Genomic DNA, 22,487 nt, shown 5'->3' on the forward strand with positions numbered 1-22,487 from the left:
AAGAGATGTAGTATCAATCCTAACGTCAAAAGGACTTACTACATTATTCCGTGTTTATGTAAATTGCACATACGGCTGTTCATTTTGTATTTTGATAATTGCACTATTTCTATGTTTTTTGTTTACCCTTGTAATGAGGCGCAATTTGTTGCCTTTGAACGCAATGAGTATCGCCGTGTAGTTATGTAGCGAAGTCAAATAGGTGAGGAGTCAGTAGTTGTATTTTCTAAACGGAAGCATTTCCTGCTTTGGAAAAAAAATCGTTTTTCGAGTTATTATTTTGCTATCTCCAATGTGCTTATTTTTTATTGCTTGCAATAATTCGAAAAAATATAAGTCATTGATATTAAAAAATTAGATTAAAATTGTTCGCATAAAAATGCAATACTAGTACTAAAAACGCAATTTGCGTATAAGTTGTAGTCACCAGTTAAATGATCGGTAATACCGGTAAAACAAATATGAGGACCAATATTGTATGCAATGACTACCTTTGCGTTCTAATTGTTGCGACCAAAGCTGCATCCATGTGCATTACCCTATTAGTGATGTGACATTATATTAATAGTGAAATTGAGAGGACTGTTTTGAAATGTGTTTAGGATTGCCAAATTGTTATTTGATGTGTTTCACTGATATATTTATGGTAAATATTCGATAAAGGAAGTTGGATTTACATAGTCAACAAACACAAAAAATGTGGCAATACAATAATGAACCAGAATGAACTGCACAAGCTGAAAGAACCGTTTAAGTTCAGTAGATTTTGAATACATCAATTCACATTTTGTTGAATCCAATATCCAAACGAATAAATTATGCATGCAATGTATTCCTTATCCGCAACATTATCATAGGGGAATATACATGATATGTCCTGAACATTTCTATCTCGTACTAAAAAATTTGCCTGCCTTAATTTCATAGAACATTTGTAACAGTGGTATGAAATCATTAAAAAATGCTTTGTAAACAATATACATTTCATAAATGCCTCCAGAAGGATTTAAATTTACGTCTACAAATATCCCGCAGATAATTTTGACAACACTACAGTACCATTATAAATTGAGCGCCTTCGCAACGTACATCTCGTTCGTAACGACTTAATCTTCCTTTTGAGTCAACATGTACGAAAAAACGCGATATTGGCTTCGGGCAGCGTCGGAAACACGTTCTAACGAGCTGTCCGAAGCCAATCTAGCGTTTTCTCGTAAATGAACGGATATTATCGCGAGAAATTCACATGGACTATATTGTCATACCAAAAATGAAAACGAGCATTTTGTATCTCGTAAATTCTACGAATGTTACCAGACCAAAACTAGCGTTGAAAGTTTTGCTATAGCTATAAGGAACACTTATTTTGTATGGGTTAACTTTATTTTACAAAATATTTTACGAAATATTCGTTTACTTTGAGTATTTATGCAGATTTAAAAGATGTTACGGCAGATTGGATTGTAGAAATATCCGGAAAAACAAACCACAAAAATACGACATTTTACAAGTGTATTGTGATGTCTTATAAAATTATAAAAAGCGATTGGTAGAATTTCATGACCGTTAATGCATTGTCTCCATATTAATAATAAATTCATTAACAAACAAGCACACAAATAAATAAATAAATAAGTTCATACATACATAAATAAATAGCTAAAGACATAAATAATACTATGTATACTAGTAACAATATTTTAATAGCCATCATTAACAATAACATTATATACGAACAAAACTATACAATATGTATTCACTGCTAAAAACGTTATCATTGTACATTATTTAATCTGCCAATATTTAAAAAAAGCAATATGAATATAATTACATGAAATACAAATGTATTCAATTTATACATCGTTTACATTTTAAAAGTATTATATTCCGTTTTACAATAGAATAATTGTCATAAATGATAACTAACGTCATTTGGAAAAAACATATATCTACACAGTATTTCACGCAAATATTTGATAAATCTTTTGTCAGACAATCCTTTAATTCAAATTCTCCTGTATGTATAAGAATACTGCTTCTACAATTTATATACAATACGATTGGCGGAACGAATTTGAAATTGTTTTCTAATTCAATTGTGTAGGCCTGAATTTTAGTACCCACATCATTACACAAATCATTAAACGAAATAAACCCATACATGCACATTACTCCATTTGATTTCCGGGCGAAAAGTGTTAACGTTTAGCTGTAATACTATAAATGAGTCGTATGACATTCTTCTTTGAGTTAATTGTTGAATTATAAGTTTATTATGCCAACGTTAATATTTTAATAATTAATTTTTAAAACTGTGAATGAAATTAATGCATGTAAAATTCTGTCAGTGTAAGACTTCATTTCAAATTCACTTTATATTGTCATCCGTTATGTAATTCACTCAGCCAGCTGTCCATTTAAAAACGATGTTCGCAATTTATCGATGAATGCTGCTGAATTCTATCTTGTGTTGATCTTGAGTTCGCCTGGATATGTGTGCACCACTCGATCGGGAGACGCTTTATCGGTCAAGAGCTAGAACGCTGAGAAAAAAAATGGAAGACACGGTTCCACATTCAAATTTTCTTTAGTAGTTCCATAAGAAACTTCAATAATAATACAACATTTATTTACAAGTAACAAAAAGGTTCAATATGCAAGTATTGTATTGATACATTGGGATTGGCATGTTGTCAAACGCTGCACTTAAGAACTAAATGCCCCCACAATCACAAGTCTGATAGATTATTGGCAAATATTTACTTAGAGCAAAATCTTTCATCGTTGTGTTTGACTATTGTTGTTCCATTTTTCTAATGATAATTGATTTATTTTTTATTAAAATTGAAATGCGATCACTATGTATGCAGTTTTGTTTATTGCAGGTTTTTTGCAAAACAAATCTAATAAGCAAACAATTGTTCTTATATTGTTTGAATATCTGGTATCCTAATATTCATTCGACCTATGCAATTTTTGCTGGCTCTTCACATTTTTTAAGCAGAGAGTAAGTGTGTTACACTCTTTTACATTATTTTATAGTTTCCACGATATCACGAAGGTTCCTAAAATACCATGCTTGTATATTAATAAACATAATTGTTTGTTATTTTAGATTTGCGTTTGGTTCGTCAATTTCTAACACAGGTTCTGTCAGAGATGCAATAGTCTGTCCGAAATGCGGCAATATTCTTATGTTTTTTTTGGTGATAATATAGCTGATATCTATACTCATTAAATCACGAAAAGCTCAAGTATACAGTACCAATAATGTGTCTATGCAAGTATAAAAAGAGTGATACAATCATAGCATGCGTTTAGTCATGTATTGGTAAAAGTAGCTTCTATAAAGGGAGGGTACTCACACAATGTAACGAAATTAAAGTTGCCTATCATCTAAATAGTATGTGAACGTCCGCGCACATGTTCGCTTATTGCTGCAAACACACCAAGATTGAGTACACTTAATATTCAAAGAAATAACTTCGAATAAATATTTAAATATAACACATTTAAAGAAATTAACATTTATGCGAATACTTTTTATACATAATATCAAGTGTAAGTGATTTCTTTACCTTTGCCTAAGTACGAACATGTAATATATAATGTCAATCATACGTGCCTACCTGTTAAATAATGTGATGATCTACAGACTGTCGACGCGATTATACTCGTATCTATCAAATAAAACGAGCATATATACTTAATTTTGATATGAAAAACGCACATAGTTTCTTATGCAAAATATTAGAGAATCAAATATTCACATTCTTGTACAATAAAGTACTATGCCATTTTCGATAGGAAAATTTATATTTATTGTTCATAAAATGATTTTTAATGAATGTAAATGCGTGATTTATTGAGGTATATTCCTCTTAGTCATTCAAATCAAATACGAGATGCCATTGATACGTGTTTTCATTTCAGATATTTATCTTCACTGTTTGTTCCGACTATTAAGTTGTTCAATTGTAAACTAAACGAAATAACTTTTCTTCAAATTATATTTAATTTTATTTGTGATACAAATCTACTAAGTTATTGTCGACACTTGTCTTTTGAATAAATCAGGATGTATGCGCATTTTGAAAACCCTATGCTAGTATTTGCATTGCCTGAAGTTTGTATATGCTTGTTTGTATGTGTCGTACGCTTTTGTCATGTATAGCTTATATCCGTCGTGCGACGTTCGTTGTTCACTTTACTTAAATAAAGTTCCTTGTACTGATTATTCAATTTCTCCCATTGGTTTACATTTTATCAGAAAATGACGTCACATCAACGTTTTTTAAACTTAGGTCATTAAGGCCTTTATGCTATTTCACAATCTTAATAAACATACCCCGGGTGTGTTATTTATAATATCATTCATTCTCTAGCGAAACAAATAATAATTCGAAAGCGATAATTTTCACTTTTGTGCTGAACATTACCAATAAATAGCTGATGAACAGAAACATTACTCTACAATCCTTACTTGCAAGTGATTCATCACTGTTAACAACATCAACAGCATATGTTTCTATGTCATGTATGGAAACATTATCGTACATGTCTCCACTATTAACGGACGCATAACAGCTTGACATGTTATGTATTGATGGATCATCAATTGCATCGACGTTTCTTCTTAGCTTCACCCCTGAATGTTCAGAAATAGAAGATCGACTTGGTTGCCATAATACAACGTGAATCTACACATGATATTCCATTGTAGAGAACAGATAGTTTTCTTTTTAAAGGTAATGTGTTTTAAATATATATTTCTACTCAAACTTCTGAGAAAAATTGCAAGTACAGACCAAAGAATAAAACTGTTTTGTATCATATATCAAGATTTCTGTGTCGAACATTTATCCGAAAACTTATTTTACCCAACTTACTCCTTTGAAAATTCGCATGACACTAAACATTCATTTTAACACGTTATACAGGTGATCGAGTAAAAACGATTGACATATGTTTTCCGGTCACACAAATACACTTCTTTAATGATTACTCTTAGCAGTATGATGAACAATATAACATCAATCATACTCAAACTTGCACGCTGCCTTCTCAATCTTGGTAGTAGTTTTGTTTTCATAATGTACAAAATCATAGCAGCAAAAAGACTTGCAATCGAACACATAATGGGTAGCCATACTGCGCTTGAAGAAGCGTTGCCTTTTATCCGCATTTGAAAATAGATATTTAACAACATAGTACACTTCTTGTAGGAATACCAGGAACATTCCAGAAAATGAAAACATGCTATTAAACTCACATTCAAAAAAGTTAATACGGTGGTAACACTTACAGATCATACACTAATTTAGCAGTTATGTACCAATTAAACATATAAGACGAAAAATAATTCAAGTTTAGTACTAAAAGTTTAAACATATATGATTCCTAAACATACGATAACAGGGAAGTGTGAATAACAAAAGGTATAATAGACATGTTATGTTAATAGAGACAATATCCCATTTTTTTGGAAATAACTACTTGTCATATAATCCTTTCAATATTATACATTCCTTTATAAACGCATTTTCTAACATTTAAGGAAATACAATTTCACAAAATGTAATAGATTCAAACAAATCAATTTAAATTGGTTGTCTTCACTTTTTCTTTTGAAGCAATATGAATTTAATTGAAAGATTCATAAGTGATTTTTTAGTTATAGCAATGGATATATTTTAATACTAGAAGTTTAATCGCTAAATGACATTTTGCGCATCCAACAAACTATAATATGTGTGCTTACAAAAAGGGAATCTTATTACTTGTTGTCAAATACCGTTTTTTTAAACAGATTACTTACCGTGAATATGCATTTGTTCACGAGTGTGGCCAATGTCGCTTGCATTTTGTTTTGTTTCTTTTATTTCAGAACCTTAAATAAATGCCTCGATTTAGAACTTCTACAAAATTTATGCAACACCAATGCTTATTCTTAACACGGAACGATGTATATCTATTAATTAAAGTTCTGAATTGTTATTAAGTGCATGGTGATAGTTATAACATAAAACCACATTCAAAAAAGTTAATACGGTGGGAACACTTACAGATCATACACTAATTTAGCAGTTAAGTACCAATTAAACATATAAGACGAAAAATAATTCAAGTTTAGTACTAAAAGTTTAAACATATATGATTCCTAAACATACGATAACAGTGAAGTGTGAATAACAAAAGGTATTATATACATGTTATGTTAATTGAGACAATATCCCATTTTTTTGGAAATAACTACTTGTCATATAATCCTTTCAATATTATACATTCCTTTATAAACGCATTTTCTAACATTTAAGGAAATACAATTTCACGAAATGTAATAGATTCAAACAAATCAATTTAAATTGGTTGTCTTCACTTTTTCTTTTGAAGCAATATGAATTTAATTGAAAGATTCATAAGTGATTTTTTATTTATAACAATGGATATATTTTAATACTAGAAGTTTAATCGCTAAATGACATTTTGCACATCAAACAAACTATAATATGTGTGCTTACAAAAAAGGAATCTTATTACTTGTTGTCAAATACCGTTTTTTTCAAACAGATTACTTACCGTGAATATGCATTTGTTCACGAGTGTGGCCAATGTCGCTTTCAATCTGTTTTGTTTCTTTTATTTCAGGACCTAAAGTAAATACCGCGATGTAAAACTTCTACAAAATTTATGCAACACCAATGCTTATTCTTAACACGGAACGATGTATATGTATTAATTATAGTTCTGAATTGTTATTAAGTGCATGGTGATAGTTATAACATAAAACCACATTCAAAAAGGTTTATACGGTGGGAACACTTACAGATCATACACTAATTTAGCAGTTAAGTACCAATTAAACATATAAGACGAAAAATAATTCAAGTTTAGTACTAAAAGTTTAAACATATATGATTCCTAAACATACGATAACAGTGAAGTGTGAATAACAAAAGGTATAATAGACATGTTATGTTAATAGAGACAATATCCCATTTTTTTGGAAATAACTACTTGTCATACAATCCTTTCAATATTATACATTCCTTTATAAACGCATTTTCTAACATTAAAGGAAATACAATTTCACAAAATGTAATAGATTCAAACAAATCAATGTAAATTGGTTGTCTTCACGTTTTCTTTTGAAGCAATATGAATTTAATTGAAAGATTCATAAGTGATTTTTTAGTTATAACAATGGATATATTTTAATACTAGAAGTTTAATCGCTAAATGACATTTTGCGCATCCAACAAACTATAATATGTGTGCTTTCAAAAAGGGAATCTTATTACTTGTTGTCAAATACCGTTTTTTTAAACAGATTACTTACCGTGAATATGCATTTGTTCACGAGTGTGGCCAATGTCGCTTTCATTCTGTTTTGTTTCTTTTATTTCAGGACCTTAAATAAATGCCTCGATTTAGAACTTCTACAAAATTTATGCAACACCAATGCTTATTCTTAACACGGAACGATGTATATGTATTAATTATAGTTCGGAATTGTTATTAAGTGCATGGTGATAGTTACTTATTTAAAACACAAATGTATTGTTACACTTTATAAATGTGTATTGTATAAATACACGGAATATCTTACACTGAATGTTCAAGAACAAGTCTTTTATTTCCGTTACATCTCCACTTGACGCCACGCAGGTGTATTTGCCATTGTCATTACACGACGCAGATGCTTTAGCATGTCGAATGGACGATATATTCATTGTGTTGATCACAACGCTAGTACGGATTTCAACATCGTCCTTCATAAGTTTTAGAATTGGAGAGCCTGTGATGTGATGCATTATTGCGATACAGTTAATAACCACAGTTTCCTCGTTTTCCGTCGTTGTTACGTTGGTTTTGTCAACGAATCGTTCTACATATGATTGGTCAACCGATATCAGGGCTAAAAATACAAATAGTGCAAAATATCAATTAAAGGCTTAACAATTGTGTTGTCAAAAACATGGACACAAAACGTTTGCAAATTGAAATATGAAAAATTCAATAACAAAATAGTGTACTTGCATTTTACATGCAAGGTGAATGTGGTGTTGTCTGTTCCAGTATAGGTGATCTTGCCTGTAAACGCTTTGTTCTTTGCTAAGCAGGTATAAACACCTGCATCGCGTTTCTTTGCGCGCTCAATTAATAACTGGCTATTTGAAATCTCTGTACCGCCCTTCAACCACATAATTTCCGTTTCCGGTGGATAACCAGGAATGACGTCGCATATCACATTCACCACGTCTGTTTCAATGACGTACATGTCGGGTATGTCCATGACTTTTGGTGGATCTGAAACATACATGTTTTGCCTATATTCTGTTATAAAATATGCTGTTTATTTTGACCTTCAGTCGATTATTTTTTAAGAAGTTAAATTAATACAGAAAACGCGTCGAAAAGGAATGTTCGTTTGATATTATAACATTAGAGCTATGTTTGGCGGAATGATGCGATAATGTGATACAAGTTTTGTTATTCCATACAGTTTTACGTCGAAAACATAAGTTATTTTATTTGAATGTAAAACATGAATATGCCCCTCTTCGAAGAAGAAGGGGTATATTGTTCTGCTGGATGTCTGTCGTTAGACCATGTCGGTAGGCCAGTCTGAATGTCGGTAGACCAGTTCAATTCCGATCCATAACTCGTCAACGAATTGACCAATTGGCTTGATACTTTACATGTGCATTTGCCTTAGACAGAAGATGACCCCTATTGAAATTAGAGTCACTAGGTCAAAGGTCAAGTTCACTATCAAACAAAGTGTGAAAATTGTTTCCGATCAATAACTCATCAAGGAATTGACTGATAGGCTTGATACTTCACAAGTGCATTGACCTTGGACAGTAGATGACCCTTATTGAAATTGGGGTCACTAGGTCAATGGTCAAGGTCACTATAGCACCAAGTGTAAAAATCTTTTGCGATCAATAACTCGTAAACCAATTGACCGATTAACTTGATACTTCATATTTGCATTGGACTTGGAAAGTAGAAGACCCCTATTGAAATTAAGGTCATTAGGTCAAAGGTCAAGGTCACTATATCATTAAGTGGTTTCAGATCAACAACTCGTCAACGAATTGACCGATTGGATTGATACTTCACATGTGCATTGGTCTTGCACAGTAGATTGCCCCTAATAAAATTTAGGTCACTAGGTCAAAGGTCAAGGTCACTATAAGCTTTGTGTGAAAATCATTTCCAATCAATAACTCGTCAATCAATTGACCGATTGGCTTGATACTTCACATGTGCATTGGACTTGGACAGTAGCCCCTATTGAAATTGGGGTCACTAGTCAAAGGTGACGGTCACTATCATACTAAGTGTGAAAATCGTTTCCGATCAATAACTCGTCAAACAATTGACCGATTGGCTTGATACTTAACATGTGCATTGGCTTGGACCGTGCCATGATTAAATTAGGGTAACTATGTCAAAGATCAAGGTCACTATCTGACTAAGTGGTTTTCGATTAATAACTAATCAACCAATTAACAGATTGACTTGGTACTTCACATAGGAATCTGTCTTGGACAGTAGATGACCCCTATTGAAATTGGGGTCACGAGGTCAAATATCAAAGGCACTATCACACTTAGTGTGAAAACCGTTTCCGATCAATAACTCGTTAACCGGTTAACCGATTGACCGATTGGCTTGATACCTCACATGTGTATAGGCCTTGGATAGTAGATTACCCCTATTGAAATTGGGGTCACTAGATGAAAGGTCAAGGTCAATGTTACACTTTAAGAGTGAAAATCGTTTGCGATCAATAACTCGTAATATGATTCACCAATTCGCTTGATACTTCACATGTGCAATGGACTTGGACAGTAGCCCCTATTGAAATTGGGGTAACTAGGTCAAAGGTCACGGTCACTATCATACAAACATACATCATGCAAACATACGCCTTTGAATGTATTTCTCCGCTTAACCTATGTATGAGAGTTATTAGTGCGAAAATCGATTCCGATCAATAAATCTGAAATTGGGCTCACTAGGTCAAAGGTCAAAATCACTGTTACACATTAAGAGTTAAAATCGTTTCCGATCAATAACTCGTCAACTGATTCAACAAAATTTGCTTGATACTTTTCATGTGCATTGGCCTTTGACAGTAGACCCCTATTGAAATTGGGCTCACTAGGTCAAAGGTCATGGTCACTGGCACAATAAGTGGGAAAAGCGTTTCTTATCAGTAACTCGTCAACGAATCGATCGCTTTGCTTGATACTTCCCAGGTGCATTGGCCTTGGAAAGCAGATTACTCCTATCGAAATTGGGGTCACTAGGTCAAAGGTCAAAGGTCACTGTCACAATACGTGTGAAAATTGTTTCGGATCAATAACTCACCAACAAATTGACCGATTGGCTTGATACTTCACATGCGCATTGGCCTTGGACAGTAGATGACTCATATTGAAATTGGGGTCACTAGTTCAAAGCCCTGTTTGGGGGGGGGGGTATATGTCTCCCACCGCAGAACACTTGTTATTATTTGATCTGATTATTTGTAACGTAAATGGATTTTGCAACGTTATGGCGTTGCTTGACTTTAAAATATTACAGTATTGTATTGCTGCACGCAATATTGTTAATTTTTGTTTGTTTTAAGGGCAAACATACGACTTTGAATGTATTTCTCCGCTTAACGTATGTATGAGAGTTATTAGAAGGTTTCATATACGTACGCAGTATATAAATACTCAATTGGGCAAGCATTTGGCTACCACGAATGCAGAACGCACTGGATCCTTGATCTTCTTGCAGAAGTCCAGTTTTGAACAAACATCCATCGGTAGCACAGTTTGAATATAAGTATCGTTCATGTTTGCTATTCGGTTGTTTGGAAACAATAACTAATGCTAAATTGCCATGCATTTCGTTATCGTTTTGATTTGGTGAACAGTTCAAAAACACCGAAGTATGCTCGGGTATGTAAACCATGGTGTTGGTAATATTACCGGTTGAGTAAAACAAATCGTTGTCTGAAAATTAAGAGATGGTTACGGTATTATGTTTAATATAGTTATAACCTAATATTAATTGTTTCTTAATAGTTTCGGCCCATTACATAGTCATTTTAAAACATGCATTTTATGTTTTATTTTGTTTTATTGTGCATATGTTTTAATGCACTGTGGAATTTAATTATATTAATAATTGCAATTTAATAAGCTATTTCAATAAAATATGCAATGCACTATATGCACACATTCAATTGCCAGTTCAAATACCGTTAATTTTATCGACCGATTATACGATCCCTCATAACGACTTTGTTGTGTGCGTTTTAATGATTATTTATCGGTATTGGATAATCTTATTTTCAATTTAAGCAATCTAACCTTAAATATAATAAGAAAATAAATAAATACAAAACTGTTATAACGATTCCTGTAATGCTCCATTCGTGCTGCCGTCTTAAATTAACATGGCAATTTATTCAAAAGACCTTTATTGTACTAGATAAATAAAAAACACTTCATATAAAAATATAATTGTAGAGAAATTGGCAAGTGTATACATAAATATTTATAATAGAAAAGCGTCAGGTATACCCATTTCGTGCATGTCAATGACGTTGCTGAATATGTGTGCTCCGTCCATTCGAAAGGAGCATTTCCATTGGTCGCCGTCATTATAAGCGCGTGAAGGGCAAAGCATCACGCCATATTCCTTGCATGTGCATTCAGAAAATTTGTACAAATATACGTACATCACGCATCTTTTTTTGTCAAGTTCTATATTAACAGGCGCTGTATAGTTTTTATCAGTTTGTCTTTTCAAATGGAAATATATTCTATTGACATACTCCGGGTAGGAGCATACCAAACTGAAATTTGATGGAGATGTCCTTCTTCCAAATAAACCAACATTGGTAGATGCTGAAAGTTGGACGTTTTAAAAGCTTGATAACGATCTAAATATATGTATAAACATATGTATTGCATAATTACCTCAATAACAAACATTCTTTAGTTTTCAATTGGGACATATAGTCTAGTAACCTTATTACAAGAAAAATTATTTTTTTGAAAATGTTGTTGTTCTAATAAAATCAGGCACAATTTTAATTATAAACTTAATGTTTTTGTTAATGGTTTATGTTTAAAGTATATTGGAACGTTTAGATTAAGCTTGTTAAAATGAAACGATTACTTGAAACACCTTTGTAAATAAATGTAAATAAACCAAATACAACTGAATTACAACAATAAAATAAATATGTGTAAGCTATAAACTTACCATCGACGAACGTGTGCATCAACAGGAAAGCATTTAAAAACGAAGAACATTCCATATTTCTTATTGGAAAATAAGTATGTATTGATTCCTAGTTTTCAATAAAATGACACTTATCCCTGAATGTCTATTGAAAGTCATGACGATTATTTTATATTCGATCAATTGTAAATTGCGCATCCAATACATTTATTTTTCTCAAGGTTTTCTGTCCTGCAGACTATTTAAAAACTTCTGTTAAACGCACATTGGCTTCATAGGTTTATTTTTTCTTTGAAGGTTGGGTACTTTTATAAATGAAACTTTACATGTTCTAATTGAGTTCCTTATATTCACACATATCTATTATATTAATACATTATTATGTTAATTAAGATACGAAATAGGTAAAAGTGTGTTTGTATTACAATACAAATGTTAAGACATATTAAACATTATCCATGTACAATGTTCTCTGTATCGTCCTTTCTTATTCAAAATATCATTTAAAACCGGTAAGTGCATGAGATCAAGTACCAGACAACCCCTCTAAAACCATTAAGAAATAAAAGTTATAATATTCATAATATTATTCGAACATATTTAAGTTAAGACTCGTTAACTTCGTGCATAACGATGAATTTAACGTTCAGTTTCTAATAATGTCCTACCCGTCCTTATATGCAGCTTTCTGCTGTAGTTTTTCTCCACAATAATATATCAATACTAAAAATACATAATTCATGTTTCCTGCAATACATATTTAAACTGTCTGATATATGTCTATGACGGCACACGATTTTGATACTTTAACCAAACTATCTGCAGATAGTATAAACTGTTATAACCTAATAATTATTATTCTTTGAAATTCGAGGGATGTGTTATACATTATTAAGATACAGTTTAAATATGCAATTTCTGACAATTTGTGTTTGAAAATATACCAGTTCTACTGTGAGTGCCATTGCTAGTACTACCACTTTTACAACCAATACCATTTTAACAACTACACCTACCACCACGTCTTGTACTAACAACCATTGTGATCGTGTAAGTAAACTGGGAACACCTTGCAACGGAAAACATATTAAAAAACAAGGTTCTTCATTTTTGCCATACCACACTGACATTTTATTTTAAATAAGTGTACAAATAACGACGAGCTTGCTTTTTAAACCTTACTCCGACTTCCTGGAATGTCTACCGTGTAATGATGAGATAATAACCAGCATATTTATGTAGTTTATTGCTCATTTTAATTTCCGGTTATTGCATACAGTGTGTCAAATGTAGTAAAATGGGCTGAGAAATTCACATCCAGTAACTAAGATTCTCCAAAATAACACTTTGGATGGTTCTAGAATGCTATTCGAATACATTCAAAGTTTGGTCAACATAACATGTTTTATCCTAGTGATTGAAAAAACAAACAGATTAAAATAAAACATTCTCGGTATATTTTGCGATTATCAAATAATGCAAAAGCGTTTCTAACCCGTCTCTTGCATCGATGTTTTAGGGCCACAAACATATGTGTAATGTTTGTATCAATGTTTGCAGGATTTGTTTGCGATATCTGGAGCCAATCCACTTTTTAGATGTCTTATTTTCTGAAACACAAGAGGGTCTTCAAGAGTCATTATACAATTTAGAAACCTACTGCAATAAATGGAATTTAACAGTTAACATTGAAAAAACAAAAGGGGGCTCAATCAGTAAAGCATTCAAATAGACTTATATAGGTCAAGAACTAGAAATTGTGAACAATTTTAATTACCTCGGAATTGTGATGTCAAGTGGCGGATCGTTTGTGCCCGCAACAAATACACTATATGGCAAAGCATTAAAGCAATTCATTCTTTGTTCAACCTAACGAAAGATATGGTGCCCATAAATATCATGTTTAATTTATTTGACGCATATGTATCATCCATTTTAAACTATAACTGCGAAGTTTGGGGATCCATCAAAGCGGAAAATATTGAACGCGTTCACCGTAAATTCTGTAAAAGACTATTGAACGTTAAAATGTCAACAAATTCACTATCGCTATATGCCGAAGCTGGTCGATTTCCCTTGCATATCGACAGATATGTCAGGATGGTTAAATATTTTTTGAAATTACATACTGTGAAACAGGGAAATTGTCTTCTTAAACAAGTTGTTTTTTTACGAAGATTAGAAATTGAACGTAAAAATAATGCTAACAATTGGTCATCGAAAATACGGGACATTCTTAACAAAACCGGTTTCACCGATGTATGGCTATTCCCCGAATCTGTTAACAATGATCACTTTATCCCGTTATTTAAAAACAGATTACGAGACCAGTATATTACCAACTGGGATGTCAGTGCGACGTCGTGTAGCTCAATGATCCTATATAAGGAACTCAAACCGGTTTTTGAAAGATCATCGTATCTTGATATTGTTGACAACAAAAAACATAGGAACATTATTGCAAAATTACGTTTGTCCTCTCACAAATTATTCATAGAAACGGGCAGACACCAGAATATTGACAGAGATCAACGCAAATGTATATTATGTAACCTAAATGACATCGAGGATGAATTTCACTTTGTTCTTAAATGTCCTTATTATAATGATGTTAGGAATGCATTAATTCCGAAATATTATAGAATCCGACTAAATATGTTCAAGTTTATTAAACTACTTAATAGCTCAAACTAAACTGTATTAAGAAAGCTAGCCATGTATTGTTTAACATGCTTTAAAATAAGAGAAAATGTCATATATATGTAGTGTTAAATAGAAATACATTTAAAAAAAAATAAGGTCAGAAATATGTTATTATACCTATATTTGTAAACCTATATGCATAACATTGTGTGACCACTGTGTATTAAACCCATCCATGTACTATTCTCACGAAATATGTTCACGAAATATGTTTATTTCGTGTTTATTTAGATTATTTATTCTTTAAAATGATGTGTGTTTTTGTGTGTACTTCAATGCATGCTGTTATTTATATGTATGTTAATGACGATGAGCTTCACATGCTTAAGTAAAAAATAAATTATTCTGTTCTGTTCTGTTCTGTATTCGTTTTTTGTTCTGAAGCAGGCAACTTTTAAAAACAGTATAATTAACTAATTGATAAAGAACTTGGTATTTGCGCTGTTTCTTCTGATTTTATGCGATCACATCAAACAGAAAAGCGCTTTAGTAAGCTTCATGTTGCTCATAATTTCTCTGGCCAAAATAAAAGACTAGGGTCTGTGTATAAAGGGTGTTTAGGGTACTCGGAACTTGTATTATTTAGTCAGTATATTATTTTAATTAACTTCAGTTAACCTGTAAATATTGAACATCAACAAACATTTTAAAAACAAAATGCAAGAAAACTAAACAAAAAATCAAAGATGCCAAATTAATTCTTCAAAATGTTCCCCGTCTAGCATTTCTACAGTTATTTATCGTTCTGTTCTATTAGCCTCGTCATTTGATCATGGTAGATGATCAAAGTAGAATGTCAACACAATGTAATTGCAGTACATACACATTAGACAGAGCAGATATATCTTGTTTGGTACAATGCCTCAGACTTAATTAAGATTTATATTACCCTGATTTCTATTGACTGTATCATATTTAAAACAGAGGTTTTTCCTTTGGTGAAAACCGTACTTCATAAAAAAGTAATTTGCATGACAACTTTATGCTCATGTCAGACTGTATTGGTTTCCGAACAAAACTTGAAACTCTGTAATTTTTTTATATAGTTCTTATGAGTTAATAATCACACTAATATACGCTTATAATCACCATGATTTCGCGAGTAAAACAATACAGTAGTGCCAATTAATTAGTGTGTTATTTTTTTTTATTATAAATATGTTGCGGTGTACATTAAATTGAAGTAACACGGCTTCAGAATCGTTGTTAATGATTTCAAAACAACAGCACAGGAAATATATACGACACTTATACAGTATTGTTATTGAAATTATTGAACTAAACTATTGGGTCGATTCGCAGAATTGTTATTATGCAATATTTTGGAAACTGCTTTCGTTTCATCTGCTTCACACGACTTAAAATTAATTTTTTAAATAGAGTTTCAGTTAGTCAATTTCCAACGCTTTTTAAACTGACCATTAGAGGCAATGAAGCCCGTATAAACCCTACCTCTTACAATTACAATTCTAATGCGATGACAAGATAAACAGTTTATTAAAGTTAGATATGTCTTTTGTTGTTGTACCCTAATGTTTAGCAATAAATTGTGCAATCAATTATTATAACGGAAGTCTTGCTGCCTATAAGAAAAATATATTCGCACATTTGCTGCAATTTGTTCTAGCCCTGATGTTAGGAGACGAATCGTACATTGCACTCTCATATGGTGATACCAACATAACAGTGATCGGAAACGAAACTGCGGTTGTCGATTGTGTCACTGTTATGAATTACACTCGAGGCTTCATAAAATTTATTACTAAAAACTTATGAAGGAAATTATTTTTTTTTAATCACGACTGCGGTTCACAGTGAAGTACATAATTGATCGTGAGAAATGCACCTGTATTGTTTCAAACTCTGACATCACGGAAATCGACATCTGCTTCAATATTCTATGCAATATATTTTCGTCATGAATAATTAAACTTAAATTTACGAACATAACTTGTAACACAATAAACCGTTTGTTATGTATTCTACGTTGATTATAAAACGTGATGTCAAGTGATAAAACATATTGGGGAAATAAAATGGCACGTATTTATATTGCAGTAGCACTTAATCATTGATAGCGATAGTTATGTCACAATACTCACGAGAGTTGCACTTTAGGTAAAGTGAGAAAAACTAAACGTTCCGAGGGGAAATCAGCATCAATTCTATACGAGTTCTCCTAGACGGTGTCGTATTTTTTTCTTTTTACGCAAAAGGTTATTTAGAGAAGCGACCCTCAGATTTATATTAGTACAAATGAGCTTTCGAACATTACTGTTCTGCGATAGAATCATTCATCAATGTTAAGATAATGCGAGAAAGACATATGACTATTTCAATTACGTATATTATGGATGGCTGTTATATAATTGACCAGTCGCCAAATACACCAAATACGCCAAATCCGCTCACTAAGTTGTGTTTTCATAAAACGCTGTATCCATTACTCCGACAGTCTTTGTTTGTCGGACCATGTGGTCGCAATAAACGTAATCTGATTGATTATTACGTGAGTTTGATTGACAGCTGGCGAGTGGTCAATTACTGTAAGCAATATAGTAGGACGCCCGCATATCGAGGTTTATTCAATCCTCAACATTTAAGCAGTTCTTTCTGCTTCTCCGCAGTCAATGAGATACATGTACTATTTGGAAATGAACACTATAAACACTATGTATAAATGCATCGATGAGTACATGTTGGTAATCAATGTTTCACAAACAAATATTTATAAAGATTATCATTCTCTTTGGCCCCCGTTGTATGCAATCGTGAACTATAATCGTGTTATATGAACAAAACAATTTATAATTATTTTGTTTATAATATTACGTAAAAGGTCTGCGTTTCTTTTTGTCAGGCGAAATTAACACCCGCAACATAATCTGTGCAATACGAAGCGTCGAAGATAATCAAGAAGTCTGTCAAAATTGTCCCACACCATACGTTAACATATAAAGAAGTTAGTTAGTGGTACGTGAAGGAAGCTTGTAGACGAAGAAGACGTTCAGACAGTATTTTAAACATGGAACCATGTATGTGCTATGTGATGGAGGAATTGTTGACCCATATCTCACAATTCTAGCTAGGCTTCGTAGAAACCACTGTATCGTGTGTTGTCAACGGAACGCGTGCGTCTCAGAGGGTGGTAAGTCCCATGTGTAAGTGTTTTACCATTCAAATTGTGTGTATGTATACAGTACTGCGGCATGTACGAGATGACATCTTTTCAAATGTAACCCCATCAAGCTGATTTGAACATCTTATATTTCATCAACATATCAACGTGGTCTTCACATTTGTGGTATATACGAACCCAGCTCCAGATCCTGCTGACTTTCTGAAGGTTTAAAGGAGTCCAATGTTACACATGCGTTCTCTTGGTTTTTAATGGTCGCCTAGGTATCGCAGCTAACGGATCTCTTAACATCACATACTTTGAGGACGATGACCACGGCTTGTATAAGTTCAAATTCAGTAACAGTGTGGGAACTCCACATAAAAAGATCCATAATTTTAAATCGAAATGTGAGATTAGCAAAATGTGTATATAAATAAGTTAAAAGTAGATCTCTTAATTTACACACCATTTGTGTACTCGATATTGAACCATTTGTGGTTATTAATTGAAGAACCATATTTATAAGTTACCTATTAAATTTCTAACTTGAATAAGTTAGTATGTAAACTTATCTTGACGATACTTTTCGTACGTGCATAACGTCTGTTTTTTTCCAGAGAGAGGCTCATCTTTGCGATATCATGTTATGCGTTTTATAAACAATTTTACGACAATTTTAACTTACGAGATAATTTTGTAATCTTAATGAGTAGACGAACTAGCTCGCCATGCTCGTCAAATATATACGGCGCTTGAGATATCAATGTAAATAATTAAGTACTGAAAAATTATAATCATATGATATGGACTTAAGCAATTATGTATATTCGAAAAATGTATCGTATCGTAAATGTGTACTACGATGTTTATTGAAACGGTCCCCAGAGGACACGTGTTGTTGGTCTTGGGCAAGTTGCTTCAGAATCCTTAATTGTGTGAAGTATTTCTTATTCATATTTGTTTATTAACTTCGTTAACATTACAAATTTAAACAAGTTGTACTAGTCAGCGAATACGTTGCGGCAATACATTTGCTTTATATATTTTTTTTGGTTCGGAAGTAAAATATCCAAACAAAGTTTCAAAATGCAACATGGTTATGTTTTCAGCGACAAAACGAAACGATTATAAATGATTGCTTATCAATGCTAACGAATGTACTTTATGTTTTTAACGCAACTGAATACAAACATGTTTACAAATATATATATTAAAGGTCCGTAAAAGGTGACGATCCGTAATTATCACCGATTTATAAATATTTTTTGAATATTTTATTTATAAAGGTTATCAAAAAATAATATATATGCTATTTGACATTACCATTAAAAATTAGCAATACAACTTGTTTCGAGCTCAAAATACGATGTCCCCCAAGTCATTTGTGTTTACAAACAATCAGTTTATTTACATCGCTGTTTACTCATTCATGCCGATCGATTCTGAGCCGGTTTTCCGAAAACAAATTTTGATTGGTCGGCAAAAGACATCGTGTATCGCGTGACCAGGTCAAGGGTGAAGAGGCCAGACATTCAAAACAAAAGTGGCGTCAAAAATGAAACATATATTAAAACAAGTATGCATGATGCAATTCCATGTAAAACAAAATATTGTACAACACAAAAATATCTTATCGAACTCATGTTCTCTTTCTTTGTTTTCGAGGATATTGTGTTGTTTTTACTACGTCATCAATGTATGCGTACTTTACGAAAGAAGCTGAGGAACATCGGAGGTAGCGAAAATGTACGGAAATTGCAAAGTTGTTAACATTTCTGCAAATTATGAAACGGTTATATATTCCATAATTCTTTACAACGTTGCACCTAAGCTGTATTATATCATTTTTTATGCAAGAGTAACTGAAATCCGGAAAAAATTAGACCAGTTTATATGCATAATAATTGGATTTGTCACCTTTTACGGTCTTTTAACTATTCCCTATCGCAAAGCAACATTAGCTAGCTATCCATATGTTTACGGATTCGGGTTTGACAGAACGAAAGCAATACACCGTGTCGGAATAGAACCAGAACAATAAAGACTCGCTTAATCGTATGTTATATAATATAACAAACTCATACCAATAAGACAATAAAAAATTACGATACGGAATTTGAATTATCGATTTGGATTTTACATTCAAATTGTTTTTAACCCTGTGGTAGGATGATTTATGTGGATAAACGTTGTATTATGTAGATTGTTCTGCAGAGGCCACAACAATAGTTCTTTATAGAACTTATATTGGAATGTGTCTCCTTGTTCCTAAAATCAAATATAATAAGAGTGTTTATGTTTGTAAAATCATGTTCATGCTTTAACCACCACACCGCGGAATATCAATTACCATCTGTCATGTGAGTTGAGTCGTTAACATAATTGCCTGCCAAGATTTCTCCATGACAAAATGCGCTACTATTGGAGACTGTTCCGTGAGTGAAAACAATACTGGGTTGGAACGGTCATCAATAACATCACTGACTACAAGCGAGTACAATATTCTGCCGCTCCAACGTGTGTTTGGAGTAGACTCAATTCCTAAACTTCCGTACACAAATTTGGAGCTATACCAGAATTGTGTTGTAAGCGTCGCAACGAATGAAGTAAATGCACGTTACAGACCGAAATAATGTCCTGCCCGTCCTAGCAAGCAGCTTTCTGAGTTGGTCTACACCTAACTCTGCCTTCTCGAAATGTCTACCGTGTCATGATGAGATCCAAAATAGCGTATTCATATATTTAATTTCTCATCCAGTGTATAAAGAATGTTAAATGTAGAAAAAGTGGAGATGGATATTCAAATCTAGTAAGAAAGTATCCTCCATTACAAAACTGGGTTGTTTCTAAAGTTATTTGAACGCAATTTGAAAACATTTTGGCGAAACAAATTTGTTTTTTATATTCTAGGGATTAGTTAATAAAGAATAAGAGTTTCTATTCCGTCTCTCGCCTCGTGCAATTTTATGTACCACAAACATATATGTGATTTATGTCGCACTGTTTTCAAATTGGTATTTAAGCCGTTTCTTCAGATTTTATGCGATCACATCAAACACAGAAGCATTTTAAGTCAATTGAATGTTGCTCATAGTTTCTCTGGCTAGCAATAAAAGACAATCGACTGTGAATTAAATTTTGTATGGTACTCAGGAGTTGCAATTGATCAATTTAATGCAAGTAAAAGTTAACAAACAATATATAATTTCCAATAAATTATCCGCAATGTTCTCCAACTCGCAATTATTAAGAGTCATGTATCGATCTCTTCTGGTAGCCTAATTATTTTATTACGGCGGATGATCCAATTATGGCATACAGGCTTTATTGGCGTCGCACTGAAGTGCGGCGACTAGAATGTAATACGTTTTTTTTTTCGCTTATGGGAGGAGAAGTTATCTTACGGATCAATGTATATATTTTTGTTGTCAGAATATCTTGCATAGTGGTGATTTTTTGTGAAAATTAGTGTAAATAAGTACTGCATTTGTGCCTATTACATTTACTACAACATGTATTGCCAATAATGCAAAGCTAATTCTTTTAATTAATAACTGATAACAGCGACTGGGCAATATTAAAAGATCACAGAGACTGGGCAAATACACGAACCGGCGAAACTTTCTGGTTTTGTATAAAAACAAAACTTCTTGTTCCACTATCCTAGCAACCGCCTAGTTACTAATAAAGGCGCTATAGAGCGCGAAGCGCGACACGTATTATTAATTGTAATAATTAGTCTTGATAAAGGAAGCAGCCGCTTATCAATGAGGAGCACCATCACAGCACCCCAGTCTCATAACTATCAAGTCCTCCTACAGGTTTTTTTTTAAGAACCACAGATACAAGGCCTGACCCGTATGTTGCCAGTGGTATGGACCCTTTGGTATGGACCTTTAACCCCGCTCACTATCCAGCGTTTAAACTTCCGGGTTTACATTTAAACCGACTATTAATAGCTTATTAATATCTTAGTTAGAAGGTGATTTTTCAAGCGGTTCCGTAGTGTAGTGGTTACACGCTCGCTTCACATGTGAGAGGTGTAAGGTTCGAGCCCCAGTAGAATCAAATTATTTTATATGTGTTCTATGTTAACTTTTTTTTTGATGTAGACATTTTAGTTAAATAAATATGCTGTTTTATTGTAACCATTTTTTGTTTTTATTATGCCCAGGAAATATATGTTTGAGAGGGTGGGGGAGGGGGGGCGGGTCGTAAACACATTAAAACTTTTAAAGTGTTTTCATATCAATGAGTACTCAACCCCTATCGAAAATGAGCAACGTAAGAATAAGTTCAGAATCATCTCCCCTTGAAGTTGAGAAAAATATGAAATTACGCTTACAAGATGAAGCAGTTTTTTTTAAACCTATACAGTTATGTTCCATTAATGAAAACTGCA

General features: G+C 32.7%; 1 protein-coding gene across 7 annotated transcripts; it reads right to left on the bottom strand.

The window, feature by feature from the left end:
* Positions 1-1,380: 1,380 nt before the first annotated feature.
* Positions 1,381-12,431, bottom strand: LOC127854194 (uncharacterized). 7 transcript variants are annotated; one of them, XM_052389214.1, is made up of 13 exons: positions 12,283-12,431; positions 11,595-11,921; positions 10,725-11,021; positions 8,041-8,310; positions 7,610-7,918; positions 7,340-7,411; positions 6,580-6,651; positions 5,819-5,890; positions 5,044-5,172; positions 4,484-4,648; positions 3,630-3,680; positions 3,366-3,437; positions 1,381-2,543 (listed from the first exon to the last, which is right to left on the bottom strand). In XM_052389214.1, exons 1-12 carry the CDS (start codon positions 12,335-12,337, stop codon positions 3,397-3,399), a joined length of 1,860 nt encoding a protein of 619 aa, XP_052245174.1. In that variant the 5' UTR covers positions 12,338-12,431; the 3' UTR covers positions 1,381-2,543; positions 3,366-3,396. The 7 variants fall into 7 exon arrangements, with proteins under 7 accessions (XP_052245174.1, XP_052245176.1, XP_052245177.1 ...); XM_052389216.1 differs by lacking the exon at positions 6,580-6,651; XM_052389217.1 differs by lacking the exon at positions 5,819-5,890.
* Positions 12,432-22,487: the final 10,056 nt, after the last annotated feature.

This window comes from Dreissena polymorpha, chromosome 12, assembly GCF_020536995.1.
Source record: "Dreissena polymorpha isolate Duluth1 chromosome 12, UMN_Dpol_1.0, whole genome shotgun sequence".
Classification (NCBI taxonomy): Eukaryota; Metazoa; Mollusca; class Bivalvia; order Myida; family Dreissenidae; genus Dreissena; species Dreissena polymorpha.

Excerpts from the sequence above, each read along its gene's own strand:
- LOC127854194 (XM_052389214.1), bottom strand. The coding sequence starts at position 12,337 with ATGGAATGTTCTTCGTTTTTAAATGCTTTCCTGTTGATGCACACGTTC. Across the intron at positions 11,022-11,594 it reads CATTGACATGCACGAAATGG|ACAACGATTTGTTTTACTCA; the intron begins GTATACCTGACG and ends CTTAATTTTCAG. Across the intron at positions 8,311-10,724 it reads ATTGAGTATTTATATACTGC|ATCCACCAAAAGTCATGGAC; the intron begins GTACGTATATGA and ends TGTATGTTTCAG.